Source organism: Triticum dicoccoides, chromosome 3B (genome assembly GCF_002162155.2).
Source record: "Triticum dicoccoides isolate Atlit2015 ecotype Zavitan chromosome 3B, WEW_v2.0, whole genome shotgun sequence".
Classification (NCBI taxonomy): Eukaryota; Viridiplantae; Streptophyta; class Magnoliopsida; order Poales; family Poaceae; genus Triticum; species Triticum dicoccoides.
In genome coordinates this window covers 92424795-92444568 of record NC_041385.1, presented here as the reverse complement: position 1 = coordinate 92444568, position 19774 = coordinate 92424795, and the positions used below count along the sequence as shown (strand labels likewise).

At 50.1% G+C, this 19774-nt stretch overlaps 1 protein-coding gene across 1 annotated transcript; it reads left to right on the top strand.

Moving 5' to 3' along the window:
• The first annotated feature begins 15738 nt into the window (after positions 1-15738).
• Positions 15739-17369, top strand: LOC119280892. The gene has a single exon (XM_037561587.1). It carries the CDS (start codon positions 15864-15866, stop codon positions 17172-17174), a length of 1311 nt encoding a protein of 436 aa, XP_037417484.1. The 5' UTR covers positions 15739-15863; the 3' UTR covers positions 17175-17369.
• The last annotated feature ends 2405 nt before the right edge of the window (positions 17370-19774 follow it).

Below are 19774 nucleotides of genomic sequence, written 5' to 3'. Positions count from 1 at the left end.
TCTTCATCAATACCCCCATCCTCCTGCAACATTGACCCCAAATACCGAAAGGTGTCCTTCCGAGGTACCACCTGGCCATCAAGGCTAACCTCCTCCTCCTCACAGCTAGTAGTATTGAAACCGCACATCATGTACTCGGTTTTAGTTCTACTAAGCCTAAACCCTTTCGATTCCAAGGTTTGTCTCCATAACTCTAACTTCCTATTTACCCCCGTCCGACTATCGTCAACTAGCACCACATCATCCGCAAAGAGCATACACCATGGGATATCTCCTTGTATACCCCTTGTGACCTCATCCATCACCAATGCAAAAAGATAAGGGCTCAAAGCTGACCCCTGATGCAGTCCTATCTTAATCGGGAAGTCATCGGTGTCGACATCACTTGTTCGAACACTTGTCACAACATTATTGTACATGTCCTTGATGAGGGTAATGTACTTTGCTGGGACTTTGTGTTTCTCCAAGGCCCACCACATGACATTCCGCGGTATCTTATCATAGGCCTTCTCCAAGTCAATGAACACCATATGCAAGTCCTTCTTATGCTCCCTATATCTCTCCATAACTTGTCGTACCAAGAAAATGTCTTCCATGGTCGACCTCCCAGGCATGAAACCAAACTGATTTTTGGTCACGCTTGTCATTCTTCTTAAGCGGTGCTCAATGACTCTCTCCCATAGCTTCATTGTATGGCTCATCAGCTTAATTCCACGGTAATTAGTACAACTCTGAACATCCCCCTTGTTCTTGAAGATTGGTACTAATATACTCCGTCTCCATTCTTCTGGCATCTTGTTTGCCCGAAAAATGAGGTTGAAAAGCTTGGTTAGCCATACTATCGCTATGTCCCCGAGACCTTTCCACACCTCAATGGGGATACAATCAAGGCCCATCGCCTTGCCTCCTTTCATCCTTTTTAAAGCCTCCTTCACCTCAGACTCCTGGATGCGCCGCACAAAATGCATGCTGGTCTCATCAAAGGAGTCATTCAGTTCAATGGTAGAACTCTCATTCTCCCCATTGAACAGCTTGTCAAAGTACTCCCGCCATCTATGCTTAATCTCTTCGTCCTTCACCAAGAGTTGGCCTGCTCCGTCCTTGATGCATTTGACTTGGCCAATATCCCTCGTCTTCCTCTCCCGGATCTTAGCCATCTTATAGATGTCCCTTTCACCTTCCTTCGTGCCTAACCGTTGGTAGAGGTCCTCATATGCCCGACCCCTTGCTTCACCAACAGCTCGCTTGGCCTTCTTCGCCATCTTGTACTTCTCTATGTTGTCTGCACTCCTATCCAGGTATAGGCGTCTGAAGCAATCTTTCTTCTCTTTAAGCGCCTTCTGGACATCATCATTCCACCACTAGGTATCCTTATCTTTGCTTCTCCTTCCCCTGGACACTCCAAACTCCTCCGAGGCCACCTTACGAATGCAAGTCGCCATCTTCATCCACACATTGTCCGCATCCCCTCCTTCCTCCCAAGGGCCCTCCTTAAATACCCTCTCCTTGAACACCTGAGCTACCTCCCCCTTGAGCTTCCACCACTTCGTTCTAGCGACCTTGGCACGCTTATCCCGCTGGACACGAATCCGAAAGCGGAAGTCAGCAACCACCAGCTTATGCTGGGGTACAACACTCCCACCAGGTATCACCTTACAGTCTAGGCACGCACGCCTATCTTCTCTTCTTGAGAGGATGAAATCAATCTGGCTAGAGTGTTGGCCACTACTAAAAGTCACCAGATGTGATTCTCTCTTTCTAAAGAGGGTGTTAGCTGCAATCATGTTGTAGGCTAGAGCAAAGCTTAAGACATCTTCTCCTTCTTGATTCCTGATGCCATAGCCAAAGCCCCCATGCGCCCCTACAAAACCTGTGTTAGATGTACCCACGTGGCCATTGAGGTCTCCTCCTATGAAGAGCTTCTCACCAATCGGTACACTCCTAACCATGTCTTCCAAGCCTTCCCAGAACTCCCTCTTGGTGTTCTCATTGTGGCCTACTTGCGGGGCATATGCGCTGATAATATTGAGAACCAAGTCCTCAGCTACCAGCTTGACCAGGATAATCTGGTCCCCACGTCTCCTGACGTCTACCACTCCATACTTGAGGCTCTTGTTGATCAAGATGCCGACGCCATTTCTGTTTGCAGCCGTCCCCGTGTACCACAGCTTGAAGCCGGTATCCTCCACCTCCTTCGCCTTCTGTCCTCTCCATTTGGTTTCTTGGACGCAAAGGATATCAACACCTCTCCTCACTGCTGCATCAACTAGCTCCCGCAGCTTCCCTGTCAGAGACCCTACGTTCCAGCTACCTAAGCGAATCCTCCTAGGCTCGGCTAGCTTCCTTACCCTTCGCACTCGTCGAGTCAAATGCGAAGACCCTTGCTCATTTTCCACTACATCCGGGCGCCGATGTAGCGCGCCACTAAGGATGCGACGACCCGATCCTCGCTCACTTGCCACCGTATCCGGATCAAGATACGGCGCGCCACTTGGGGGGTGACGGCCCGGCCCTTGCCCATTTTCCACCACACCCGGGTTCCGATGTGGTGCGTCGCTGAGAGGGTTACGCCCCAACAAACATCTTTTGGGTTTCATCTCCATAAGAGTGGCTGAGTTTTTATGTTGGCTCGCCAAGCCTATCACAACCCTCCTCCTTTACCCGGGCTTGGGACCGGCTATGTTGAGACAACATAGGCAGAGTTTTTTTAAAAAGAATAAAAAATTATAATTAAAAAAAATAATAATTAATTAACTTAATTAATCCGGTTAGACTAACCTAATCACTAATTAAACTAGTTATTATGTTTAGTTAATCACAGTCAATGACAGACGAGAGCCACTGCCCTGTTTGACCGGTCAATGCTGACCGCTGACGTCATGATGACGCAATAAACGTTTTCGAATTAAATTAATTCTGATAATTCCAAATGTGATTTAAAACTTTGAAAATTAATATAAAATTAACTGTAGCTCAGATGAAAATACTTTGTACACGAAAGTTGCTTAGAACGGCGAGATGAATCTGAATACGCAACCCATTCGTTAGCCACATGTCCCTAGCATAGCAAATGTGCAACATTTCACCTTCGATTCATTTGTCCGAAAACGCTAAACGCTGGGGATACTTTCTCGAATGTTTTCCCCCTTCGTCGGTATCACCTACTACCGCGTTAGGGCACACCTAGCACCGCGTATTGTCATGTTACGCTTTGTGATGATTTGATTGCTCTATTATTTATTGTGTTCCCCCTTAGTTACTTATTTTCGGTAGACCCCGAGACTGCCGGCGACCCCCAGTTCGACTACGGAGTTGACGACCCCTCCTTGCCAGAGCAACCAGGCAAGCTCCCCCCCTTTGATCACCAAAAATCACCTATTCTTCTCTCTACTGCTTGCATTAGAATAGTGTAGCATGCTACTGTTCGGTTAATCCCATTCTGTTGCATAGCCTGTCATTGTTGCTACAGTTGTTGATACCTTACCTACAATCCTAAATGCTTAGTATAGGATGCTAGTTTATCATCTGTGGCCCTACATTCTTGTTCGTCTACCTTCCTATACTATCGGGCCGTGATCACTCGGGAGGTGATCACGGGTATATACTTACATACATACATACTATACGGATGGTGACTAAAGTCGGGTCGGCTCGTAGAGTACCCGCAAGTGATTCCGATGTGGGGGCTGGAAGGACAGGTGGCTCCATCCCGGTAGAGGTGGGTCATTTCCCGACGGCCCCTGACTGTTACTTTGTGGCAGAGCGACAGAGCAGGTTGAGACCACCTAGGAGACAGGTGGTCCTGGCCCTGGTCGGCGTCCGCGGTTACTTCAAAATAACATGCTTAACAAGATCTTGGTATTTGATCTGAGTCTGGCCACTGGTCTATACGCACTAATTAACCAACTACGCGGGAACAATTATGGGCACTCGACGTCGTGGTATCAGCCAAAGCCTTCTTGACGTCAGGGACTGAGCGGCACATGCCGGGTTGGACTAGAACGTCTGCCCTTGTATAAGGGAGGCTAGGTCTGCTCACCGGCCACGTTCGCAACATGCAAGTGTGCAATAGGCGATGGACCCAGACCCCTGCGCGCATAGGATTTAGACCGACGTGCTGACCTCTCTGTTGTGCCTATGTGGGGCTGAGACGTGTTGATCTTCCGAGGCCGGGCATGACCCAGGAAAGTGTGTCTGACCAGAGGGATCGGGCATGTTGGGTTAGGTGGTGCATCCCTACAGGGAAGTTTATCTATTCGAATAGTCGTGTCCCTCGGTAAAAGGATGATCCGGAGTTGTACCTTGACCTTATGACAACTAGAACCGGATACTTAATAGAACACACCCAGACAAGTTCCAGAGACAACTCAGTGATCGCTTTTCCACAGGGCGACGAGGGGAGGATCGTCGGGTAGGATTATGCTATGCGATGCTACTTGGAGGACTTCAATCTACTCTCTTCTACATGCTGCAAGACAGAGGCTGCCAGAAATGTAGTCTTCGATAGGACTAGCTATCCCCCTCTTATTCTGGCATTCTACAGTTCAGTCCATCGATATTGCCTCTTTACACATATACCCATGCATATGTAGTGTAGATGCTTGCTTGTGAGTACTTTGGATGAGTACTCACGGTTGCTTTGCTCCCTCGTTTCCCCTTTTTCCTCTTCTTCTCGGGTGTCGCAACCAGACGTTGGAGCCCAGGAGCCAGACGCCACCGTCAATGACGACTCCTACTACACTGGAGGTGCCTACTACTACGTGTAGGCTGCTGACGATGACCAGGAGTAATTTAAGAGGATCCCAGGCAGGAGGCCTGCGCCTCTTTCGATCTGTATCCCAGTTTGTGCTAGCCATCTTATGGCAACTTTGTTTAATTTATGTCTGTACTCATATATTGTTGCTTTTGCTGACTCGTTTATGTTCAAGCACTTGTATTCGAGCCCTCGAGGCCCCTGAGTTGTGTTGTGATATCTTCCGTGAGTCCCTGATCTTGATCGTACACATTTGCATGCATGATTAGTGTGCGATTGAATTGGGGGCGTCACAGGCACGGAGCTGAGCAGGAAGGCAGAGCTGCACTCCTAGATGGAGTGGCTGGTGTGGGAGGAGCAGCATGTCATCCATTGCTGGAGCAGGGCCGTGGAGGCGGTCCTGCTGAAAGTGACGGTAGCAGGGTTGGCGGGGCACTCACGGCCGAAGGACCAGGTTGTAGCGCCGTCCGCGCACACAGAGGAGGTTGTGGTCTGCGCAAGCTGGAGGTGCAACTCCCATGGCATGATGGGTCATCGACGGGCGCTCACCTCCGGACTAGCCGCCGCTGGGAAGAGGCGAGCCGGATGGTACGTGGTTGTGGCGGTCGGGCGCCTCGCCAGCGGTGGAGTGGCTCTCTAGGGTTGGGCTCCGGCGGCGGCGCGAGATATTTTTTTTCTTTTTTTTGACAGGAGGAAGAGAGAGGGGAAGAAGAGATGCATCCGACAAGTAGGACTGTCGGTGTCAAAACCGGCGGATCTCGGGTAGGGGGTCCCGAACTGTGCGTCTAGGCGGATGGTAATAGGAGACAAGGGATACGATGTTTTACCCAGGTTTGGGCCCTCTTGATGGAGGTAAAACCCTACGTCCTGCTTGATTAATATTGATGATGTGTGTTACAAGAGTGGATCTACCACGAGATCAAGGAGGCTAAACCCTAGAAGCTAGCCTATGGTATGATTGTTGTTCGTCCTAAGGACTAAAGCCATCCAGTTTATATAGACACCGGAGAGGGCTAGGGTTACACAAAGTCGGTTACAATGGTAGGAGATCTACATATTCGTATCGCCAAGCCTGCCTTCCACGCCAAGGAAAGTCCCATCCGGACAGGGGACGAAGTCTTCAATCTTGTATCTTCATAGTCTTGGAGTCCGGCTGATGATGATAGTTCGGCTATCCGGACACCCCCTAGTCCGGAACTCCCTCAGTAGCCCCTGAACCAGGCTTCAATGATGACGAATCCGGCGCGCATGTTGTCTTCGGCATTGCAAGGCGGGTTCTCCTTCAAACTTCATGTTCCTGTCGAATAGTGTCCGGCTTCCTTATAAATGTTGCTCTCCTTGGCTTCTATGCCCAATAATGGCCTTCTTCCACGTGTCGTATGAATGCGAAAAGCTAGGGTATTTTTACATTTTACCCCCTAGCCGTGCGAACGAGCCGCCTATAAGCGAGGCGAGGATCTAGATCCAGCTCACACCATCCTCCATTCGCAAGTTCCCATCGAAGCGCTTCTGACGAAAATCCATTCCATCATGGATAGTCGACGCGGCTCCTCCTCTCGCGCTCCCAGCCCTAAGCCAGGAGATTGGGGGAGATGCTCCGTTCCGCACAGCGAGCTAGTGGCGCTCCAAACCGAGGGATATCTTCCCCCAGCTTTCATGGTTCCGGTTCGAGCCGGACTGGCCACCTTTAAGGGCGGAAAGCAGGCGGAGAGCGTCCCCAACCCTTCCAAAGGAGAACGGGTATGCTTCGTCCCTTATATAATAAGGGGACTCAGATTTCCCATACACCCGTTTCTCCGGGGGCTCCTGGAGTTCTACGGACTCCAGCTTCATCACCTCACACCTGCCTCCATTTTGCACATCGCGGGATTTGTAGCTCTTTGCGAGCTGTTCCTGGGCATCGAGCCCCATTTTGCGCTGTGGAAGAGATTGTTTTGCCTCGTACCCCGTTCCTACGAGGGGTCAATATATCAAGTGGGCGGAGCCGAAATATGGCGCATCGCTGGGACCGGATATCTATCCGGCACCCCGAAGAAGGCGTCCGAAGACTGGCCTTCGGAATGGTTCTACATGGAGGACGCCCCTCTACTGGATCCAGTTCGGATCGGCCTCCCGGAGTTCAGCAATGCTCCCTTGAAGAAACGCCTGAGTTGGCGCCCGCGAAGCCCTCAACGGGAGGAGGATGGGAGCGTCCATTATCTGATGGGCCGGATTAAGTTACTGGCCCACTCCGGATTGACCATGATTGGAATCATGGCCATGTGCATTATGCGAGGGGTGTAGCCACTCCAATATAGGGGCCACCCTATGTGGGACTTCAACGGGGAAGACGACGCCACCCGTCATGGCCACAAAGGGCCGAGCTCGGCAGCCGATCTGGCAAAGATCCTGTCCGGCTTGTACAAGGGGGAGGAGGAGGACTTTCTCCGCACGAATCCATTGAACGGATTCTCCATGAATAACCCTCGGAGCTGGGTAAGCGGACGTTTTATCTATCCGATCCATACTTCCAAAGTCAAGTATTTTACTTTGTGATTTCGACGCAGGAGCTGCGCCGGGATGTGGAGGGCATATGAAGCCTAACTCCACAGCCCGAGGATCCGGAACGATCCCTTGATCCGGCCTCCGAAGAGGATCCGGACATAAAGGTGGAGTTGATTGACGGGGTGTTCCACCAACTTAGCATGGACAATGCTCTAGTCGCCATTACGGCTGACTACCCCGGCTTGATTCCGGCCTCCCAGGTGACTACGACCGAGGTCTTGACACCATCATGTGATCCGCGCTTAATTCTGACCATCCTATACTGATGGTGCATCGCAGGAGGCGCCTTTAAGGCGGGAAGCCGAACCTGCGGCGGCTGACCAACGAGGGTCAGTTCGGCCCAGCAGGCGGAAGAGGAGTGCGACGCAAATCGAAACATCGCCGCAATGGTATGGCGCACCGTTGTTTTTAAGGGAAGGATCCCTATGAGGTATATTAACGCTCATAACTCTTTCCAGGAGGAAGAGCGCTCGCCGGACAGTGTCCGGAGAGGTTGCCAATCAAGCCTCCGCCAGCCATGCTCCATCGCGTGGTCCGGAAGTGGAGGTGAACACAAGGCAAGAGCCGGATGCTCCTCCGACAGAGGATGCCGACAGGCTGTCCGCCACCCGATCTGAGGTGGAGAGCGCCATGAATCACAGGCGTCGCCGAACAGTTCTTCGTGACGCGTGTTTTCCCCCGGAGGCGTTGAATGCCTTTGATGCGGGAAACGCGCACCTCCGTGCTGCTCAAGATGGTTTAACCAGAGCCACGGAGCAGTATGTGAAGGACATATGGGTAAGTAATTTTAATAGTTATATATGCTAGTAGCCCCCGAGACTTAAAATAGTTAAAACAACTGATTTAAGGATCATTTATTATGCAGGATCTTACGGAGAAGAATACCCACCTGTCCCAGGAGCTTCAAGAGTGCAAGGCCCAACTTGAGGCCGCACTAGCCAGCACAGGGGGAGCCACAGAGACCCCCGCTGGTAATACGTACTTCGAAAAGATAAGTAGTTAACAAAGTGTGGCGTGTGCGTAAATCTGACAATAATATTGCAGAGGGCGCCGGACTAGATCCGGACAAGCAACAGCTACTGCGTCAGCTAAAGGCCGGCGAGAGGGTGCTTATGAATGTGCAGCAGGAGAGAAACAAGCTCCAAGATGCCCACACCCAGCTAGGAGAAGAGCTGAAAGGTGTTCGGGCCCAGCTGTCTGGCTCCGTGAAGGAGAATCAGCGGCTTCGTCGCGGCATTTATAGTAAGTGCTTGAGCAAATTCCTTTGAAAAGAAGAATTCGGCGAGGAAGTCGATTGACAGAAATGTGTCTTTAGGTGTGCTCACAGGTCGCCCTGCGGAGGAAATGCCCGGTTCAACGGGTGACCAACTTCCCGAGCTGGTGCAGCTGCTCGAACGTGTTCGGCAGGCGATGAGTGGCATCGTTCAGGCCTTATGGCCTTCCGTCTCCCTACCCGAGGGCCTTGGAGGGCTTGCTGAGAAGCTTCAGGGAGCACGGCGATGCCTCCGTTTGTGGAAGATATCGGCCTGCCGTCAAGGCGCCAGGGAGGCCTGGGCCATGGTGAAGACGCGGTACCCGAAGGCTGACCCGAACCACATGGCCGAGGTCGGACCTGCGGGGCCTGATGGGAAGGAGATCCCTGTGAGCTTGATGTACGGCCAAGTAGAGCTGGCCGTGAAATATTCCCAACAGGACTGTAAATTAGACAGCCTGTTAGATGGGATTGAAGAGGAGTACAATCAGTCAGTTTGACGATATAATTTTTTTTAAAAAAATGACATGTAGAATGCCTTCTAGCCGGATTGTAGATCGTTTGTCTTTGCGGACCGTTTCGCTTCAACCTCGGGACCCAACAGTCCGGAGTGTGTCCGAATACCCTTACGGTTATAAAAGAACCGGGGCATATGCATGGAGACAAGGCGTCGGGGTCATAATTGCTTTAGCAGACAAGTGCCCAACTAGCTATGTTATATTACATGGTTAGTAAGAAACATCTTCCAGGGCGAATAGTTCCGTTAAGGGTTCCTTTCCCTGGGAGGCATGCCCTAAAGTGCAATGTCGGACTGCGAAAATAGCAGAAAAAGCATCTGGGGGCAGATAAATAAGTAAGTAATAAATCATCTTTCAAGTCACCGACCGAATATTCTCTTAAGAACGCTAGCTTTAGGTTTCACCCAGTCTGAGGTACACATCCGGCTGACCCGGCAGTAACAATCGCAGAGGTGCTCCCTTTACCTCCTAGCCGAACAATCGGGAACGTAGGGGTAAGCACAGGAGCCAGGTAACCCAGCTTGGCCAAAACTTAAGTCATATCGATGCATATAATGGTGAATAAAAGGTACATGCGGAAGTATGACACATGTATTGGGCATGAAGCCCGTATGAATAAACTTCTGTTAAAGAAGCCCCCAGGTATAATGAGTGCTAGGAGCACATCAAGTGTGTGCGAACAAAGCGCAAATCATCCTATAAAAGGTATTGAAAAAAAAGTGGGAAGAAGGAGGGGGACAAGAGACAGTAAAAAATATAAAAAGGTGGATGGGGGAGTGAGACGAGCTCTGAGTCCGGCGTTAGGCGTAAAATCTTCGGAGACGGGCTGCGTTCCATGGGTTCGGCTCGAGTCGGTTGTCAGATGCGTTACGTAGATGGTATGCTCCACCGGTCAGGACTTGGTCGATGATGAAGGGACCTTCCCACTTGGGCTTAAGTTTGTCCTTTTTCTTGTCCGGCAGGCGTAGAACAAGTTCGCCAACATTGTAAGTTTTGGCCCGTACTTCTCTGCTTTGATATCTTCGAGCCTGCTGCTGATAAAATGCAGAACGAGCCTTGCCACGTCCCGCTCCTCCTCTAAGGCGTCCAAACTGTCCTGCCGATCCAACTCGGCTTCTCTTTCTTCGTACATGCGCACACGAGGTGAGTCATGAATTATATCGCAGGGCAGAACTACCTCTGCACCGTATACCATGAAAAATGGTGTGAATCCAGTAGTTCGGTTTGGCGTGGTCCGCAGCCCCCAGAGTACGGAGTCGAGCTCCTCTACCCAGTGCGTGTTAGATTCCTTGAGGGACCGCACTAGTCTGGGTTTGATGCCGCTCATGATTAGACCATTTGCTCGCTCGACTTGACCGTTAGTTTGGGGGTGATAGACTGAAGCGTAATCGAGCTTGATGCCCATGTTTTTGCACCAGAGTTTAACCTCGCCGCAGTGAAATTCATGCCGTTATCAGTGATGATGCTGTGGGGGACGCCGAAAACGGTGTACTACCCCGGATATGAAGTCTATCACAGGTCCGGATTCTGCCGTTTTAACCAGCTTGGCCTCGATCCATTTGGTGAATTTGTCCACCATGACCAATAAGTATTTGTGCTTGTGGGTTCCCCCTTTAAGGGGTCCAACCATGTCAAGCCCCCAGACCGCGAACGGCCAGGTGATGGGTATAGTTTTGAGGGCGGTGGGTGGCATGTGGCTCTGATTAGCAAAGAGCTGGCAACCGACGCATCGTTGGACTAAGTCCTGAGCATCTGCCCGGGCTGTTGGCCAATAAAATCCTGTGCGGAAGGCCTTGCCTACAAGGGCCCGGGCTGCAGCGTGGTGCCCGCCGAGTCCGGCGTGAATTTCAGCCAGTAGATTTCGCCCTTCCTCTTCGGAGATACACCTTTGAAGGACTCCGGTTGTGCTTTTCTTATAAAGTTCTCCCTCATGAACCTTGTAGGCTTTAGATCGCCGAACTATGCAGCGGGCCTCATTTTGGTCTTCGGGAAGTTCCTGCCGGATTAAGTAGGCTAGGAATGGTTCTGTCCACGGGGCAATTACTGCCATTATTTTGTGGGCTGAGGGTGTTATTTCATTGGCTGAGCCGCCGATTGTGTCAGAATGGTCTGAGTTAGGTGATGCAGCTGGCTCCGGATTGTTATTTCCGGACTCCTCTTCCCATAATACGGATGGCTTAAAGAGCCATTCCAGGAAGATGTTTGGAGGGACAGCATCTCGTTTCGCGCCGATGCATGCTAACACGTCTGCTGCCTGTTTATTATCCCGGGCTACATGGTGGAATTCGAGTCCTTCGAACCGAGCTGACATTTTTAGGACGGCGTTGCGGTAAGCTGCCATTTTTGGATCTTTGGCGTCAAAGTCTCCATTTACTTGGGATATTGCGAGGTTTGAATCCACGCGCACCTCTAGGCGTTGAATGCCCATGGAGATTGCCATCCGGAGGCCATGTAGAAGGGCCTCGTATTCGGCTGCGTTGTTGGAGTCCATGTACATTATTTGAAGTACGTATTGGATTGTGTCTCCAGTTGGGGACGTCAAGACGACGCCAGCCCCCAAGCCAGCCAACATTTTGGATCCGTCGAAATGCTTGATCCAATTGGAGTACGCGCCGTACTCTTTAGGGAGTTCGGCTTCGGTCCATTCGGCGACGAAGTCAGCCAGAACCTGCGACTTTATAGCTCGCCATGGTTTGTAGGTTATGTCAAATGGTAAGAGCTCAATAGCCCATTTTGCAATCCTGCCTGTTGCTTCGCGATTGTTTATAATATCGTTGAGAGGTACTTCGGAGGCCACCGTTATGGAACACTCTTGAAAGTAGTGTCGCAGCTTCTGGGATGCCATGAACACTGCATACGCTATCTTTTGATAATGTGGGTACCGGGACTTGCATGGAGTTAGAACAGTGGATACGTAGTACACTGGTTTTTGAAGAGGGAATCTGTGCCCTTCTGTTTCTCGTTCGACGACGAGTACCGCGCTGACGACTTGATGTGTTGCTGCGATGTATAATAACATAGGTTCGCCCAGGTTGGGCGCGGCCAGGACTAGATTTGTTGCCAGTATGGCCTTTATTTCTTCGAGTCCGGCTGTGGCAACATCCGTCCATTCGAAACGTTCAGTGCGCCGGAGGAGGCGGTAGAGGGGCAAAGCCTTTTCTCCCAAACGGGAGATGAAGCGACTTAAGGCCGCTACGCATCCGGTTAGTTTTTGTATTTGCTTGAGGTCTTTTGGAATATCCAATTGTGCCAGAGCTCGGATCTTGGCCGGGTTTGCTTCAATTCCTCTACCGGATACAATGAAATTCAAGAGCTTTCCGGCTGGTACTCCGAAGACGCATTTTTCCGGATTGAGCTTAATGTCATATGCTCGAAGGTTGTCGAATGTCACCCTCAAGTCTTCTACCAGAGTTTCGACGTGTTTGGTCTTGACGACCACATCGTCTATGTATGCCTCTACTGTTTTGCCTATCTGGGTAGCCAGACATGTTTGAATCATGCGCTGATATGTTGCGCCGGCGTTTTTGAGTCCGAAGGGCATTGTGTTGAAGCAGAATGGCCCATATGAAGTAATGAATGCCGTTGCGGCCTGGTCTTTCTCCGCCATCTTGATTTGATGGTATCTGGAGTATGCGTCGAGGAAGCACAATGAATCGTGCCCTGCGGTAGCATCGATGATTTGGTCGATGCGGGGGAGAGGGAAAGGGTCATTTGGACAGGCCTTGTTAAGGTCTTTAAAATCGATGCAGAGGCGCCAGGATTTGTCCTTTTTTGGTACCATTACTAGATTGGCTAGCCAGTCCGGATATTTTATATCTCTGATGAATCCGGCTTCTAAGAGTTTGGCTAGCTCCTCTCCCATTGCCTGTCTTTTGGGTTCAGAACATCGCCGAAGAGCTTGTTTGACTGGCTTGAATCCTTTTAGGATATTTAGGCTGTGCTCTGCCAGCCTGCGTGGGATTCCTGGCATGTCTGAAGGGTGCCAGGCAAAAATATTCCAATTTTCCCGAAGGAACTCTCGTAGTGCGGCTTCGACATCAGGACTTAATTGTGCCCCAATGGAGGCCGTCTTTGTGGGGTCCATTGGATGGACCTGAAATTTGACTGTTTCGTCTGCTGGTTTAAAAGAGGTCGACTTGGACCTCTTATCGAGTATCACATCGTCCCTGTCCACCGTGGAGCGCAGCGCAGTTAGTTCCTCTGCCACTAGGGCTTCGGACAATGCCTCTAGGGCCAGTGCGGCTATCTTATTTTCAGCGCGGACTGCTATATCTGGATCACTGTTGAGAGTGATTATTCCATTGGGTCTGGGTATTTTGAGCTTCATGTACCCGTAATGGGGTATAGCTTGGAAGATTGTGAATGCCTCTCGCCCTAACAGAGCGTGATATCCGCTGCCGAATGGGGCCACTTGGAACGTGACCTCTTCGGACCTGTAATTGTCCGGTGAGCCGAACACTACATCTAGTGTGATTTTTCCTGCGCAGCGTACTTCTCGACTAGGGATTATTCCTCTGAAGGTTGTGCTGCTTCGCTCAATGCGGCTCCAGTCAATTTCCATTTTGTGAAGGGTTTCCTCATAGATGAGGTTTAATCCGCTGCCGCCATCCATGAGCACCTTAGTAAGACGGAAACCGTCCACTATCGGACTGAGGACCAATGCGGCTGGTGCTCTAGCTGTTCGGAATTTAGGTTCGTCGCTGGCATTGAAGGTGATAGCCGTGTCGCTCCATGGATTTGTTGTTGCTAGTTGGTAGACTTCGGCGAGGCTGCGGATTGTTCGTTTCCGCATATTATTTGATGCGAAAGTCTCGAAGACTGTTAGTATCGTACTGGTACTGCTGGGTTGGTTGCCCGGGGCTAAAAAGCCTACGCCACTTTTGGCCACCTGCCGTAGTATCCAACATGCTCGAAGGCTATGTGTTGGAGTGGCGCCCTCCGTACTGTGGATTTTGCAGTGTCCGTTGAGCCATCCCTCGAGTACGGTTCCGTACCCTTTAGGGGTTTTTTGCTTTTTGGTTTTTAACCCAGGTGCTTGAGTATGATGCACCCTTTTATTTCGGACTGGGGTTGTATTCAGGGCCGGATTGTCCCAAAACCTAGTTTTGGTTTTCCAGGCACTCTCCATCGCGTAGTATTTTTGTACAATGGTCGCTAGGTCGGCGAAGCGTGTAACTTCGCGATGACTCATGGCGTTTATGATTCCCTTGTCCGTGCAGTTGTTGTAGAGGATTGAAATCGCGCTTTCTTCACGGCAGTCCTTTATCCTGTTCATAACCAGGAGGAATCTGGCCCACTAATGATGTACTGTTTCATCGGGCACTTGCCGTATTTGAGATAGATCGCTTATGTTTGGGTGGGCGGGTGGAATTAAGTTCGGAACCCCGCCCGATCTGAGGCTCAAAGGCCAAGAAGCTTCCGGATTCGGAAGCTTGGTTTGCTGAGCGCTTTCCAACGAATCTGGTCCGATGCCTGACTTTAGGTTCAGTATTTGATTAGCGTCCGTCCCTCCGCGGGAATCCGACATGGAGGGATCCGGAACCCGGACGTAGTTGGTTTTTAACATAGAAGAAGAAGAGTCGCCGCATTGTTCCTCTACCACGACAACGTGGTGGGTAACCTGGGCAGAGTTAATTTCTCTCAGATCGGTTTTAAGCGCAATCTGATCGTAGTCGGTAGCGACTCCCAGGGCGGCGATGCGATCCAAGAGCTCGTTTACGGAGGAGAGCTCAATCGGATCTAGCTGTTCGGCGAACTCCGAGCTGACGTGAAGATCGCTTTTAATGACTTGAGAGGTCATTGTCGGGGCGGTGGCCGAACAGACGGTCATGAGAAAACCGCCAAGCCGGATAGTCTGGCCGGCGGCCAAAGCTCCCTTGACGATGGCACCGTCTTTAAAGACGGGAAAAGGCATCCTTCCTGATGGTGACGACACAGAGAAACTCTCAATGAAAGCACCAATGTCAGTGTCAAAACCGGCGGATCTCGGGTAGGGGGTCCCGAACTGTGCGTCTAGGCGGATGGTAACAGGAGACAAGGGACACGATGTTTTACCCAGGTTCGGGCCCTCTTGATGGAGGTAAAACCCTACGTCCTGCTTGATTAATATTGATGATGTGTGTTACAAGAGTGGATCTACCACGAGATCAAGGAGGCTAAACCCTAGAAGCTAGCCTATGGTATGATTGTTGTTCGTCCTAAGGACTAAAGCCATCCGGTTTATATAGACACCTGAGAGGGATAGGGTTACACAAAGTCGGTTACAATGGTAGGAGATCTACATATCCGTATCGCCAAGCCTGCCTTCCACGCCAAGGAAAGTCCCATCCGGACACGAGACGAAGTCTTCAATCTTGTATCTTCATAGTCTTGGAGTCCGACCGATGATGATAGTTCGGCTATCCGGACACCCCCTAGTCCGGAACTCCCTCAAGGACCTTGGGCCACCTCAACGAAATATTTGACAAGTGGGGTCAACTTGTCGGTTTTGCTATTTTTCGTAGGTGAATATAAGACAATCGCGTTCCACATTAAATGCATTTTTTGTGATTTTTTGTGACCTGACTTGAATATGGTACTAAATTGTTACCTAGCCGGTGGTTTTGGGCAAATAACTCGGCGAGACGACAATACTAACCTACCTCCTCCCTCCCGCCGCCGTTCTGATCCATGTTCGCCGCCGGTAGATCTGTGTCAATTTGCTTCGATTTTGATCCAATTTTGTCCTTATTTCTTTTCAATCTACAACGTCTGACCCACCCAGGAGAGCAGGGTCATACTGAGTAGATCGTGGGAGATGAGCGGCGGCGGTAGGCGGTTCGTAAATCTGGGGGTGTATGACCAGCTCAAACGCGTCTATTCGCTGCGGCGCCTAGACCTCTCCAAGATGGAATTTTTTCACCAATCGGTAGAAGAGACGGCCGCGCATGCGAAGGTGGTGCCAACACTGACGCCCGCCAAGGCCTGGGCGCCCAACAGGAGAAGAAGCTTCAAGACTGCTTTGGCGGCGGCGGAGGCGGCGGCGCCCAAGATCAAGTCTCCAAAAAGCCAGGTGATGATGAGGCCGCCGGTAGTCTCGTCCTCCCTGCCGACCAATCATGTCATTCATTTCTTCCCCACCGCGTCGGAGAACAAGGTCATCCTGGGGGACCGCGCCAACAACCTGTTCCGCTTTGACACGGGCGAGCACTGCCGCTGCATCGATAGCATGCCAAACCTCCACCAGCACAAGGACTCGCCGCTGGCCATCTCCGTCCCTCCGTCGGCCTTGCACCTCCATGATGGCGAAGACGCGGGCGATCTCTACATCATCGATCAGGTCCTACACCCGGACATGGCGGAATCGCGGCCGCAGTTCGAGGCCCTGCTGTGGAGGGGCCGCCGCCCGTCCGCCGCATGTCGCAGGTCCTGGCACTGCGACATCCTCCCACTGCCCCCGTGGATCATCCACCACAAGCACGCCTTGGTCTACGGTCACGCCCTTGTCGGCGGTGACACCATCTGCTTCTCCATCTCCGGCGCAGAGGGCACCGGCACCTACTGCTTCCACACCGCGACTCGCGAGTGGAGCAAGGCTGGCGACTGGATCATGCCGTTCAATGGCAAAGCGGAGTACGTCCCGGAGCTCGGGCTCTGGTTTGGCCTCTCACGCCGCCTCCCCATCGCTGTCGACCTCTCTGGCGTTGTCAGAGGGGAGGAGCCGCTGCCAGACAAGTTGCGGATCTGGGAGGATGATGACCTGCCAGAGGAGTGCACGTGGCAGCCGAATGAATTGTGCGACTCCAAGATCATCAGCCTCGGCTCAGGCAGGTTCTTCTTTGCTGGCTTCTTTAATGACATGAAATTCGACAAGGACAGCAGCGAGATGGTTACTGGCCAGCAATTTGCCCTCTTTACTGGTATGGAGGTAGTGTACGGCAATGGCAATGGCGTCAACAAAGACAATTTCAACTGCAATAGTGGCAACAATGGCACCAGCAAAGACGATGGCAACAATGCCAACAACGGCAGCAAAGGCAAAGGGATGATTCGTGGCCTTCGTATGATTAAGCACAAGTCCAAACGTTACATGTTTACGAAGCAGCTGAGCATCGAGGCGGTGCTCTGAATGATTCAGTAAGTCATTTTGACTTGCTCAACTTCAGCTAGCTAGTGTTTTTGACTATGTATGTGTGCGTGCATGCATGCAGTGACTTAATTTGCTATCAGTTCAGTTTACTCTTGCTGCTCTTTGTGTCTGCTCCCTGTTTACAGCAAGTAGTACTGACTCTAGTGTTAAGTCAACTTAATTAGTAGTGTAGGTACCATCCTGTGGTATGATGAAACGTACTGTACTGTAAATTGTACCTCCCTGGTGTTATTCTGGAGCATCCCAGCTAGTATTCAGATTTGCTGCTGACCAAATAATTGTTTGATGGCAGTTTTCCAACTGTTGTGCTAGTGCTAAGCTAGCTGAAGAATCCAGGTACAAAGAAAAGGAGATCATAGACAGTAATGCTTGTTTAATTAACAATGTATGGGAGATCACATATTGTATAGCATGCTTGGTAAATTGGGATCTCATTCAAGGCACGGACACAACTTTGAGCCAAGCGTAAATTATTTATGTCGCTTCTTCATCAGAAAAGCATTTGCTGCCACCAATCGTTCACCTTTAAAGTAATTTTGGCAAAATAAAATAAAATTGGGAGCTGGAGTAGAGATGCTGGTCATTTGCCAATATGACTGACGGGATATTCAGGAATTTTGGAGATTTTAATTTTTTTTCTTCCCTTTGTATTTATGGGTGATATCTCCTTAATTTCAAGGTAACTACAGTGTGCTTATGGACAAAAGTTTTTTGCTTCGAAAAGGGAATTACAGCAGTTTGGTTATTGGCTTGAAAAGCGTGTAACTTCGCTGATCAATACTTTAGTAGTCAAATGTAAACTTGAAGAAACTACACGGTTCATATAAACCAAAATGAACAGCATAGTGTCCAGTGCAATTTCCCAGGCACAATAATATGAATTCTCGTTTATGCATATATGGATAACAGTCAGTCTGCCTTTCTGTAATCACTACACTACCAAGACTGAATATATTTTCTGATAGAATGAGATTCTGAACACAACATCCCAGTGAGATAATAAGGAAATAAGGAGTATATTAACTTTCAGGTTGAAAAGAATGTTAAAACATAGAGAAAAAACATCGGTCAATCTTGGTGAGTATTGGCTGCAACCGCTCCTTGGACCACGCTAAGCGTCATCCAGAGAAAAGGGACTCCACGATTTCTAGATCATTAAGGAACCTCCTGAACTTTCACATCATACGCCTATTAAGTCGGTCGTTATTCTTGTCACTTAGCTAGATATCAACAGCGGCAGCATTTTGAGTTCAGGGCTTGGCTTCCAAATGCACTCATCAGGGACACTTTATTGCCAAAGGAAATGCATGCATCCGGTGCAAATGTCTCGCATCGCATCAGGACATACATCACCAACACCCATCACCTCACAACGCAACAATGCAACAAATATTCCACGAAAAGGCAACACTGATGTCCACAGTAGGGTTTCTCAGTTTTGCATGATGTTGTACCTCAGGCCAAGAAACAAAGATATAGTACTGCTAGTTTGCTAAATTCTAGCTACTGAAAAGAACAAGGATTCCTTTTTTTTTTTCAAACGAAAAGAACTACTCCCTCCGATCCATATTAATTGACGCTCACTTAGTACAACTTTGCGCACAGACGCCGCACCAGCATCCAAAGTAAAATTGGAAGAACCCGCAATCGGAAATCGTCCCCCAAATCTCCGGCGCGTACAACTCGAGCGAGAGGACAAGGATGACTACAGTGCGAGCGACGGAAGGGAGCAAATTTCCGGGAGAGGCGGAGCTTACGGAAGGCGCAGGAGGGTTCCGTGGCGGGCGGCAAGTTGGTGGGGGTCCGTCGTTTCTTTGTTTTTCTTGCGTTTTGGTATCCGACGCTGGACACTTCAGCGTCTAGCCGTCTACAAAGGAAATGGCACATACACCGTAGAGTGACATTCCTCTCCGAATACTATTTTCTTTGGAGAAAATTCAAGGCTTGTGTCCCGATACATACATAAATATTCTCAAAAAATATATGCTTAAATAGAAAGAATAGAGTTATAAATTAAATTAGGAAAATCTAACTACCTTATCGATAATTAAATTAGGAAAATCTAACTACCTTATCGATAATTAAGAAAGCAATAGTAAACTATAAAAAAACCGCCTCTTGCTCCTCTCGTCCAAAAATGTTAGGGTTCCTTCGCCTCTTGCCGGGGCCGCCGCCGGTCCACCTCGCCTCCGCTAGTCTTAGGGAAATGGAACCGTGGTGATTCCCGGCCCTTGTCGGCGGGAAGGCTCAGTTTTTAAAATATTTCTTTGAGTTTTGTTAGGGTTTTTGTCCTTCTCAGAAAGACGACGCGGGTGGCGGCTCCCTGAAGATGGAATAAGCTTCTCCCTGTCTAGCCCCGTTCCGGTTGTGCGTATAGCATCGTCGGTAGGCGTGTGGAGGTGTGTCTGGTGGATCTGTCTTTGGTGGATTTGCTAGGATCTGGTCATCATTCACCTACTTCGTTTGTTTTCAGGCCGGACCCTTCTGATCTACGCTATTCTTCATCGATGGCGGTTGTTGTTCTGGTGCGCTAGTCCAACGAGGCCTAAGCATGACGACTTCCTAACTTTCTTTTACGA

Bases quoted from the DNA above. Each gene is read 5' to 3' on its own strand.
- LOC119280892 (XM_037561587.1), top strand. From the start codon at position 15,864: ATGAGCGGCGGCGGTAGGCGGTTCGTAAATCTGGGGGTGTATGACCAG.